The 12,154-nt window shown below is 40.3% G+C and overlaps 1 protein-coding gene across 3 annotated transcripts in view; it reads right to left on the bottom strand.

The window, feature by feature from the left end:
- The window catches only part of Samd12 (sterile alpha motif domain containing 12), a 404,598-nt gene that overhangs the window by 220,416 nt on the left and 172,028 nt on the right, over positions 1-12,154 (bottom strand). For 2 of the 3 annotated variants that reach the window (XM_041672179.1, XM_041672180.1), the window contains exon 3: positions 10,939-11,068. In XM_041672179.1, coding sequence (XP_041528113.1) covers positions 10,939-11,068 — 130 coding nt within the window. The remainder of the gene's footprint in view (positions 1-10,938; positions 11,069-12,154) is intronic. The other variant, XM_041672181.1, reaches the window with a different exon arrangement.

Below are 12,154 nucleotides of genomic sequence, written 5' to 3'. Positions count from 1 at the left end.
CTTTGGTATTATCTGTGTTTATGTGTTTCTCTGTGTTAAAGGATGTGTGCATATGTGTACGCATATGGAGGCCAGAGGCTGACCCCCGATGTCTTCCTACTTCTCACTGTTAATTTTTAAGACAGTGCAGTGATTTGAATGAGTATGTCCCCCAAAAGACTCAGAGGTTTGAATTCTGCTACTAGTTGCTGGTACTGTTTGTGCTAATTTAGGAGGTATGGCCTTGTTGAGGGACACATGTCCCCTGAGGCTTGAAGCCTCTTGCCATTCCCAGCACCCTGTGTCTGATTCCTTATTATGGTTAAGATGTGGTTCTTCCACCCTCTATGCCCATCTGCTTCCCTTCAGTGAAGGTGATGGGCTCTGATCCATTGGAACCCTAAGCTCAAATAAAACCTTTCTTCTTTTTTTCTTGATTTTTATTGAGCTCTACATTTTTCTCTGCTCCCCTCCCTACCTCTCCCATCCCCTTCAACCTTCTCCCAAGGTACCTATGATTCCAATTTACTCAGAAGATCTTGTCTTTTTCTAGTGTCCTCATTGTTGTCGAGCTTCTTTGGGATTGTGATTTGTGGGCTGGTTTTCTTTGCTTTATGTTTAAAAACCATTTATGAGTGAGTAATTGTGATCATTGACTTTCTGTGTCTGGGTTACCTCACTCAAAATGATGTTTTCTAGCTCCATCCATTTGCCTGTGAAATTCAAAATGTCGTTATTTTTTTCTGCTGTGTGGCACTCCATTGTGTAAATGTACCACATTTTCCTTATCCCTTCTTCGGTCGAGGAGCATTTAGGTTGTTTACAGGTTCTGCCTATGACAAACAATGCTGCTATGAACATAGTTGAGCACATGACCTTGTGGCATGATTGAGCATCCTTTGGGAAACCCTTCTTCTATAAATTGTCTTAGCCATGGTGTTTTATCACATCAACAGAAAAGTACCTAACACAAACAGGCTCTTTCCCTGAGACCAGTGTGCACTGATTTGTCAAGACTTGGTTGGTTAGCTCAGGGATCTTTTTGTCTCTTTCCCTTCACAAGCAAGCAATTTACTGGCTGAGCCATCTTCTCACCTTTCTCTCTAGTATAATTTTTGAAATTCACTGGTCACCCATGTCTGAGTGCAGTTCTAGAACTCCTGTTCTGTTCCATTGGTCTAGAAGCCTGTCCTTATAGTTTGCCTTAGTAAGTCCTGAAGTCAAGTGGGCAAGTCCTCACACACTCTAAATTGCTTTCACTACTCCAGCTTCTTTAAATTCTCACATAATTTTAAAATTAATGTATTTGTTGCTCTTAAAAAAATACGTCCTGGAATTTTGATACTGTAGTAGAGATAGAAATCATCTTGGAAAAAATACACATTTTAATGTTGAGAATTTATCACATAAATGTGGGTGGAACACCATTTATTTAGACTTTCGATTTTTTAGCAGTTTTTTTGTTTGTTATGTTTTTGGTTTGGTTTTGTTTTTCGAGATAGGGTTTCTCTGCGTAACAATCCTAGCTGTCCTGGAAGTAGTTCTTGTAGACCAGACTGGCCTCAAACTCACAGAGATCTGCCTGCTTCTGCCTCCTAAGTGCTGGGATTAAAAGTGAGCACTACCATCACCCAGCTTAATATTTTGTAATTCTCTGAATAGTTATGTATGTTTTATATTAATTTTTACATATTATTTTCTGTATGTTTTCTAAATTCAATTATTAGTTCTTTTAAAAATTACCCTTGATTATTTGTGTCCTTGATATTGTGTAAAAATTTCTACTTAAATAATAGTTTTACTTCTTCCTTTATAATCCTTGTGTCTTTAATTTTTTTTTACTTATTTTGTTTCCCATTCATAATCTTGTGCACATATTTGGTAGATGGGAAGAATATCTCCTCTTGCTTTGCTCTGAGTTTTAGGAGAAAAAAAAATCTAGTTTTTTTAAACCGTTAGCTATACATTCATTATAGATACTATTTATCATAAAGATTTTGTTTATTCTTTATCTAAGACATTTTGTGATGAATAAGTGTTAAATTTTGCCAATTTTATTCTTCATCTATTGCAATGAAAGTATATTCTATTCTCTGAGGAACATTGTAAGGTCTTCTTTATTCAACAATCAAACAAAACAAAGGAAAAAAAAAGAAAAAGGGGAAAATAGTTTTTCCATTCATTCTACAGTAGAGTTTTATATTGACCCTCCTGACCTTACTTCACTAACCTCAAAAATACAAGACTAGTTTTTTCAAAGCTTTCTCCCCGCTGTGTGCATGTATGATATTTTCTGTAGGCAAAATTGAGATCACATTTAACAAAAATTTTTAGGTCAATATTGATTATATAATTACAAGTATTAAGAGAGTCTATAACATTCTTGTATCTTTTTTCTTGTTTTGATAATGGTTATTCTGAGATTTGAAGGATCCTCCCTCCACACACACCTTTCCTTCTACTTCCTGGAGTGACTGGAAGGTTAACATTACCATCTGCTTGACCTGACTGAGAAACCTTTCAGGACGTAGGCTTCTTTCTCTTTGTGGAAAGTTCTAAGCATAAATTTAATTCACTAAGAAATATGTGGCTACTTAAGTTGTCTATCTTTCTGGAGTCAGTTTTAACTTAAGAATTTTGGGGGAAATTTGCATACTTCAAACATACAGCTAAATGTATTGTCACAAACATCTTTGCACACATTTCTCACATGCTACTAAATATATTGGCATAAGCATAGTTTATATCAGATAATAATAGCACACTTACTTAATCATATAATAATACTTAAATTATCTAAAATTTAGTGATTAAACCACTTTCTTGATATTGTCTTTTTTCTTGTTCAGTCTATCTAGGGCATTTTATCAAAATTAATCTTTGTATTTCTTTTTTAGGGTCTGCACATTTTCTCCTTTATTAGTTTCATCTCTTAAATGTATGGTTTCTGACCCTCCACTTTGGCACCAGTATGTTCTTCCTCCGCTAACTTCTTTGATGGAAATTTAATTCATTTAAATAATATCATTTTTCTTTTTTTGTCATATGGCTACTTAATGGAACAATTGCCCTTTCAGTTCTGTCACTACTACATCAAATAAACATTTGATGAAATTGTTCCTATTACCATGAAATTCCAAAGTTTCCATTTATCTTGTAGTTTCTTCTTCATCTTCAGAGTTATGTGTGTACATGTTAAGTTTCTAACTATTGGGAATTACTTGATGTCATAAAAGGCTAATCTTTTGAAATATTTATTTTAACCTTTAAAAAGGTTTATTTACTTTTATTTCACATGTGTGAATTTTTGCCTGTATGTGTGCCTGGTTCCAGTAGAGACCAGAAGAGGGCATTAGATCTCCTAAAACTGGAGTTACAGACACTATGCGGGCCTGGGAAACCAAACTAAGAAAGTAGCCTGTGTTCTTAGCTGCTAAGTCAACTCTCTAGCTCCGCAGTTCACCAAGAAGTGCTCAAGCAAGGGTTGGATAGCCATCCATCGAGGACAGTGTGGAGGAGAGACTGAGAACTACCTGGGTGGATTGCTTGAGGGACATCATCTTGATTTTGATGATCAGAGAGTGCCTGACTAATCCTCCTAGGCTTTTTTCTGCCCTCTGGATGGCATGTGCTTGACCCAGTGCCACATTCTGTCTTGGCATGTAACTTGAGGTAGACTTTTTTTTTCTTTTCTTTCTTTTTTCTTTTTTCTTTTTTTGGCATGAACTGAATGTCAGTGATGGGATGGCTGCTTTTGAGGGAAAATTATCTTAGTACATTCATTTAGGAAAAAATTTAATTGGCAGCCATTAAAAAGTATCAGGGATAATGTCAATATTTTGATGTCTTTTTCACAACTTTTGGGTTTATTTCTGAACAAATTTTTTTTCCCATTGGCTAAATAAACCTTGGACAGCACTGACAGTCCTTTCCAACTAGAAAAGTCTATTACAGCATCCAAATCAAGAAATCTAAGCCCAGGACCCTTGGTTTAAGAATGCTGAGAATTTTTTTTAAGTCAGTAAATAAGTAGAAAGTAAGTTTTCTGTTGAAAAGAATTAAGACTTAAAATAAATGCTCTTACTGAAACATCATAAGAGACAACTCAAGTCCTAATGTTAGGTATTTTACTATGCAGATATGAAGAAATGCTTGAGGAGGCACTCAAAGCACAGAACGGCACAAAATACAGAGGTAGAGAAAAGAAGACCACAAGATCCAGGAGAAGGAGAGTGAGGATGAGAAACAGGCAAAGAGTGCAGTGAAATCCTTCCACACTTCATGTGGTTATGCCGGGGAATACACTAATGTCCTCATTGGTGCATCACCAAAGTTATTGTTCCACTTCTTTTGACACTTGTTAACTACACATGCATTGGTTCCTATGGGGAACAACCCATAATAAAAGGAGAAATTGCAGAAGGTCAAAGAGGTAGGGTGAAGTAATAAGAGTGGCGGGGCTGCGTTCCCAGCACCCCGGCCGCCTGCTCGGCTAGCTTATGCCCCGAAATAATTACACAGACACTGTATTCTTTTAAGCACTGCTTGGCCCTTTAGCTCTAGCACTTACAGGCTAATTCTCACATCCCAATCAACCCATCTCTAATAATCTGTGAGAACCGGTCTTACTGGGAAGATTCTAGCCTAGTCCATCCTGGGTCGGAGTTTCATCCCGGGAGCGGGGCATGGCGTCTCTCTCTGAGGCATCTGCTCCCGAGAGAGCAGAGCTGTGGAGTCTCTGACCTCACTTCCTCTTCCTCCCAGCGTTCTGTCCTGTTTTTCTCCTCCCACCTATCCTCTAACCAATAAAATGGGCCAGGGCAGTGCCTTTATTAGCCAATGACCTTCCTCCATCAGTAGGGGGCTCAGAAAAATCAGCACTTGGCAGAACAATGCCAGTGAATGCATGGAGTCACATTCAAAAACACTGAAAAAGATAAAGTGGTTCTCTTTACTCCATAGTCTAAGCGGAACACTCAAATTTTAGGGACATGAATATCACTAGTGTATTTTAAAGACTTTTTATTGATTCTCTAAGAATTTCATCACTATAGCTTGATCATATTCATGTCCAGCTTCCTCTGCTAACTTCCTCCAGATCTGTTCCCATCTACATCCCATTCCAAACGTCTTTTAAAAAGTAACTTATCAACCCCAATTTGTGCTGTCCATATAATTCTGGATTTGTGACCACCCACTGTAGTGTGGTTATCTACCAGGAGCCATGCCCTTAGAGAGAACAGACTCTGCCCACTATAGAAACCACGCACAGTCCATAGCAGCTTAGCGAGGGGAGAGGATTCACGGTTCCTCTTCATTTTTCATGCAAGGATATTGAGTAGCATCCTCTTAAATGGGGCTTATGCAGACAATCACGGCTACTGTGAGTATATTAGTGGTCCTGCCAAGTTCAGAAAACATTGTTTCAACCTGATTTTTCCTGATCAGTGGCTCTTGCAATCTTTCTACCTTGTTCTCAACAACGACCACTGAGCCTTGGAGAGGAGGTGTTAGATAGATGTCCCATTTGTGACTGAGCACTCCACTGATGTTTATTCTCTGCATTTTGACCAGTTGTGAATCTCTATGTTAACCATGATCCTCGGTGGAAAAAGGGGAAAGGTAATGGTAGAAGGAGAGAGAGAGAGAGAGAGAGAGAGAGAGAGAGAATAAGGAACACCTGCAAGAGATATTTAAAAGATCTATTCCTGCAGACATGTAAAGCACACACATTGCTGTTGCATGAAACAGACCAACAGAAACCATTAATACATATATTCAAGGTAGCTTAAAAATATTTTATATGCTGAGAAATTGCGAGTGCCTTGCTCATGAAAATAAGTCTTTAAAGTTGGCTGGGAAAAAGAGTCCTCACAGATACTGGATTTGAAGCCAGAGAAGTTGAGGTGACTTAGCAGCTACCACAGGAACACTTGGCACAGCCAGGGGCTGAAATCTCCCCCAACCTGAAAAGATTCTTAACTGTGCATAAAAGGGAATCTGAAAACTGCCTGTGAGCTTATGCCTAGGCCTAACAGAGCCTCTTCATCAGCATTCCCAACCAGGCCCCAGGAAGCTAGGGAAGGAATCTGGCAAGCAGAGAAAAACAGGTGGATTTCTTCCCTTCAGACCTAATCTCATGATTTCAATCTATATATCCTAATGTCTCTCCAGTGTTCTGACCACCTTCCTTCTCTTTAAGGACGCTTCTGCAGGGAATTAACATAAGTAACTTCTCGTCTGATTAAACACATCTGCCACAAAATAGCAGGTGCCTTCCGAGCACAACGGAATTATCAAAAATCCTAAAAGGAAACTTACAAAGGCTTTGACGCCCTGGTGAGTTAAAACATTTTTTCTTAGATTTTACAACAACCAAACTGAAAATCTGGTTACAATTCAATGTCCTTGAAACAAAGGCATAAGAAAAATATTAGTATACTGGAATTGCTCATAACAGTATAAATACAAAAGTGTTTTAAGGTTACATGTAAATTTCAAACGGGTTAAAATCAAGGTGGGCGTGATGGCACACTCCCGTAATTCTAGCAGTCAGAGACTGAGGGGAAAGGATGCTATAAGTGTAAGGACAAGTAGTCCCTGAGCAAGTTCCTGACAAGGTCGGGCCACCTTGTGAGAGATTGTCTGAAAAAAAGTTGAAATCGTTTCCTCATACAAAAATTAGTATGTGCTTGAGAATTTTATTTGATTCATGACTGAGGAAACAGATACGGTGCAATAATTAGTTCAAAAAGAACCCAGCAGCAGACACAGATACAAGTTAGGATGGCTCAGCTCAATGGGCAAATCCAAGGCCAAGATCACTTCTCCACAGAAGCTGAGGAGTCAGCAAACCTCTGTGGGCATAATTTCCATGCAAATAGATAAAAATTTGTTCTACCCAAGTCCTGGCTTTTTTTCAAGGCCTTCCATACAGAACCCTAAACATTCCATCTATTCTCTCCCTATGTGTACATCTATGATGAAGCTGAGCCTAGAAACTGGGCACAGAAGAGTAAGCAAAGAAACTTTACAGTACAATAAAAGTTAGGTGAATGCAGGCCTTACAAAACACAGAAGTTCCGCTAAATAGTTTCAGCTGCTGTTAATCATTAATAATTATATCCTATTAGTAATTAAAATTAGTATTTAAGGCAGAAGTGCATACAAAAGTGAGAAGTTAGTGTATTATTAGTTATCTGCAACCCAGACGTGAAAAAACAGCTCTTTCCATTCAGAATTAGGTAACACAAAATGGTGTGACAGTGTTTTCAGGACCCCCACAACCCGCATGGATCCCCCATTACCTAATTTCCTTGTTTCTCAAACCCACCGAGAGCCAAGTGCTCCATGAACACTTGCTAAATGAATGCCTGCCCACTGCTTGTCAGCATTAAGTTTGGCCCTTCCCACACACCATCCCATTTAATCTTCCCGATGACCCTTTAAGTTAAACGTCACTCTCATGCTACTGAGGAAGACTAGCTTGTGCGACATCAAGCAGCTGCTTACTGTGTCTTAAAAGCTGGGGTGAAGAACATCAAGAGTAATTTGACTGAGGAAACCCGCCTACTGCTTCTCCCCTTCTCTCCATTTAATGGGTGCTCATTTTACCACCATTGAACTGGCTGCCTCAAGATCAAGAGGTGCTGATGTTACATGTTACAGTGACTGACAGAACATGTTCCCTTTGTGAGCAAGAACCTCTTTATCCTTGTTTTAAGGAAAAACAAATGAACAGCATCCCTAGGCAGACAGGTAAATAATCTTGCTCATAGCCTTTCAGAGGAGCACAGGGTATGTACCAGCCCAAACTATTTTGTTTCCCCTCTGGGCACTACTCTTCCAGTGTTCAGGATAATAGAGCTGGATGAATACAACACCGTTGATATGTGTGGCCTGCTTTCTTGGAAGCCAGGACAGCACATGGGAAAACTGCAGCACTCCATGTTTATTGTATGTGTCCTGTGACGTGGTCACCTTTCTCAGCAGCACCACGAGAGAGGTACTGGAACTATCTCTCTCATTTAAACGTGAAGCAACCTGCAGTGCATGGAGCTAGGGTAAGGCTGCACTTCCGGGCTTCCGCCTGTTTCTGACAGCAGCTCCTGCCATTTCTCCAAGTTACTCTACGGGTTGCACAAGCTATTGAGGCTTTCCATGACATTATATTTTAATTGCTTTTTGCTGTTGTTTTGTTTTGAGACCGGGTCTCATGTGTCCTGGGCTAGCCTGTAACTCACTAGATAGTTGAGGATAACATTGAACACCTGATTTTCCTGTTTCTACCTCCCATGTGGGGAGATTACCAGTGTATACCACCACAGTTGCTTTATGTGGTGCTGGGACAAAACCCAGGGCTTTGTGAAGGACAACCTAGGCACTCTACCAATTTAGCTATGCTCTTAGCCTCATTTTTATTTTGAATGAATTTCTCTTCCTTGGTTATCATCACAGACTCTGAGGGTACTGGAGTTCCCAAAGCATCGAATGTCAGGTGACCAGCTATTGCAGAGCGGTATAAATTCTGGAAGCTAGTTTCTGGTCACACAGGATTTGGGATGATTTAGGTGCTACACATTCATTTGAAGATGAGCCAAGGTCAGAGAACAAGGGAAGGGAGTGGTGTTCTGTGGCTTTCAACAGGTGAATGTCAAAAAGATGTGGGCCAAATGTTAGCCTGAAATTATTCTCTCTGTTCCCCAAGTCCCCAAATAATTCCCTGCTTTCTTTGCCTGCCAGAAATAGGTTGATCTTAGAAGAAAGTCTGGGGATTTTTATTTACACAATTCCAGATAAGGCTTGAAATAAATAAGAACATAGTCTTAGAGGTAGAAAGGTTGGCTTAGTGGCTTACCTATAATATTTAACTTAATTTTCACGACTCTGTGATGTTTTAAGTACTGTCTTTATTTTGGAGACAAAGAAGTGAGGTTGAATAGCTTGCCTGAGTAAGCAGTTTATTTTGCGCTCAGACCCATGTCGTGGCTTACTGACACCACAGGCGTTTTGAGGAGACCAAAGATTCAGTCTAGAGCCGTGTGACAACTCTACAACACACACCTCACGCCCCTTCCTTTATTTCAGGTCACTTAGCCACCACCTTGTTATTTCCTACACTCTGAAGTTGTTCGCTCTGAGGGTAGTGTTTGTCCTTTTTATATAAGCCTTTACAAGACTCATCTGTCTCTAGAGGGCACGCCATAATTCCCGATACCACTGCTTGCAAGTTAGACGGTGAAAAGGCTTTGTCTTTACTCCATCAGGCAGGAATTAAAGGACGATTAAAGGATGATAAGCAGCCACTATCTGATGGAGATAATGGCTATCTGCTAGGCAGAGTTACTGATGAGCTGATCACTCTTGGAGTAGATCAACAGATCCTCTGTGGGCTTTCCTTGTGCAAACACTTTAAGACAAGGGACTAGGATGTGAAATCTAAACACTTCGAGGCTATGCTTCCTCACTACCTTTAGAGTTCTAGGGATTTCATTCTAAAGGGCCATCAGCAGTATCTGGGGTGGGGGTCGGGTACAGAAAATGAACTTTTTTGAGTCAGAAATGCACTGTTTTGTCAAATCAGATTGAACTATATATACTTGGGCATGTTTATTGTACAATTTCCTATTACTTATATAGCAAGACTAAAATTACTCAGTTGAACATTTAAAAAAATCTTGATAACCCTCCTTACTGAATGAAGCATGTAAGTCAGCCATAGAGCGAGCGGCTCTTGTGTGACACCCTCCTCTCCACCTGACATAGCCCCTCCTTGTTTCCCTAGGGTTCAAGGACGCCATTGAATGTACTTTGAGAACTCTTGGGCAAATTTTATTTGGGGGAGGTGGAAGATTGGCTCCACACAGGAGAGATGCATGGGAAAACTGAACTTCAAGGGAAGTACATTTTCCTTAATGTACCCTCCTCCAAAGTAATAGAAGTGATCAGAACGAGAGAGGTGGACATTTGTCAAGGTAGAACAAGGACTTGGGGAAAAGGTTTGGTATATGGGTTGCTTGGCTATCCCAAGGCAAGCGATTTGTTTTCCCACCAGGGGCTCAGTTTTCCATCAGAAGAAAGGAAGGTTCTAGACCAGACTCATGAATCTCAAGCATTTCTTCCCATAGTTCCTCAGGCCTGTCTTTCCACGCACGGCTGTGAAGGGGACATGTAGGAGAGCTGCCAATATACAGGAGGAATCTAGGCCCAGGTCAAGTTCAGATATGTTCCTCCTTACTCTAGGGGTGGGCACGAAGGTGGGGACAGCAATTTCTCACCCACGCCATTCCCTGCTTTTCTGAACCCAAACACTTCCTTATCCTCTCAATGGAAGGCTTTAACACCTTCGATGGAAATGTTGTTTCCCTATGTGACTTCAATGTGTTCATCTCAGCGACAGCGGCAAGCACAACTTCACTTCAGAAACTTAGACAACCTCTGGGCGGGAACAAAGTAGAGTGTACCTCACAGCTATATGATTGACAGGATAGGACTGGTTTGGCAGGGAAAGTGACTTTCTCCTATTGATTCTTCCACATCATTAGTTTCACATATGTAGCTAATCAGTCAGCAAAGTCAATACGCTTGATTTAATGAGCAGAAAACAAGGAAAGATTCTCCCACGGAGAGAGTCTTCATCTTCACAAAATCCCCACACTGATCCTAAAATGAAGTTGATTAGACAGACTTTTCTTCTTTTCATTAGGACGGATGCATTCTCGTTTACTCTCGGATCAACCGCCCCCAACCCCACAAACTTGTGTTAGATATTCAAAATCTCCTTTTCTCTATGAACCACCCGATTCGTTCAGTACCATGGCTCATGTGGCCTAGAGTTGATTGCCTGCTCTAGAGCCTCCTTCTATCAGGAAACTTCAGCAGGAAGCTACTGTTTTGCTGGATGGGCGCGGGAAAGTGGGGAGGGGAATGAGGAGAGTCTTTGGATACTGCAGACTTTACCAGTTATGTCATGTTGTTTGAATGACTCACTGTAGATCAGATACTGGTTTGGACAGTGCTTCTTCAGCCACTTGCAGACATCCTGCTGCGTCCACAGGGCCACTGGTTTTGACAGCTTCACCGTAGCTGACTGTGGAGAAAGAAGGAAAGGAGTGTCTGTCAATGTCGCCCCACGCCTGGAAAAGCACGAACGTTCAACATCCCAGTGTGCTTGGGAAAGACAATAAGCCTAGATTCCCTGAAGAAAGATAAGCAGCTCTTGTTTTTAACACACACACACACACACACGAAAAGGTGCAAGAGAAAAAGGCAATGAAAATTTTACTCATCCTTGAGTTATTATCTCAACTGGGAAAATCCCCTTGAAAGTAGAATTTTCTAAATATCATAACAAGATAATAGGGTTTCTACGCAGATACTTAAGTGTTAGGGGTAAAATAGCCATCGTCAAGCACCCTTTTCTTTGCTGGAGGTGTCTATCTCTTCTCCCTGACAAGCCTGTTGCCAACTTCATCACTTGCCCCAGCAGGTGAGAATAATTATTTCAGGACTGAAGTGTTAGCGGACTCAGATGCCAGCATACTAAAAAGACTAGTCTGCCTGGGGGCTCTGGACTCAGGGTGGTCCCATGAAGCCGGGGAACATTAGTCATGGCACAGCGGGAAAGACGGAGTCAATTCTGTCCGCATGCAGGAAATCGTAAGAAGATAATGGGAGTCCTTAGGCTTTATATAGAAGCTACCTGGTCAAGGCCTCTTATTGTTCACTGAGCATAAGTAATAAAAAATTAAAATAAAAAATTTAAAAATTAAAAATTTTTTAAAAATTAAAATTAAAAATAAAAAAATCAGGATGTGAAAGGCACAGCCTTTGATAAATGATGGGTTGTAAATACATTTACTAATAAGGCTTGGCTCTGCCTTTCCCCTCATGGATCCCAAAAATTTAGGTTAGGCTAGCTGAAAGCTCTAGGTCAATGGTTTTATTTTTATCTTTCTGAACCAGTCTTTGCCAAAAGAATAGGGCTGAAGCATCAAGAATCCTTTAAAATACCCTCATTGGTACAGATATCTAGGTATTATCTTATTTCATTACTCTTCCAACCTGTTAGATTAAGGCAACGAGAAGGTCTTAAATTGGCAGGCGTGTGAATTATATCTTCCAAATACTTGTGAACATTTTATTTTTATTTTACAGAGAAAGACTTGCTTTAGTT

The sequence above is a fragment of the Microtus oregoni genome, unplaced genomic scaffold (genome assembly GCF_018167655.1).
Source record: "Microtus oregoni isolate MIOR12 unplaced genomic scaffold, Mior012 000022F_ref0000154, whole genome shotgun sequence".
NCBI classification, from domain to species: Eukaryota; Metazoa; Chordata; class Mammalia; order Rodentia; family Cricetidae; genus Microtus; species Microtus oregoni.
The sequence above is the reverse complement of the archived record's forward strand: the minus strand, read 5'-3'. Positions and strand labels throughout refer to the sequence as shown.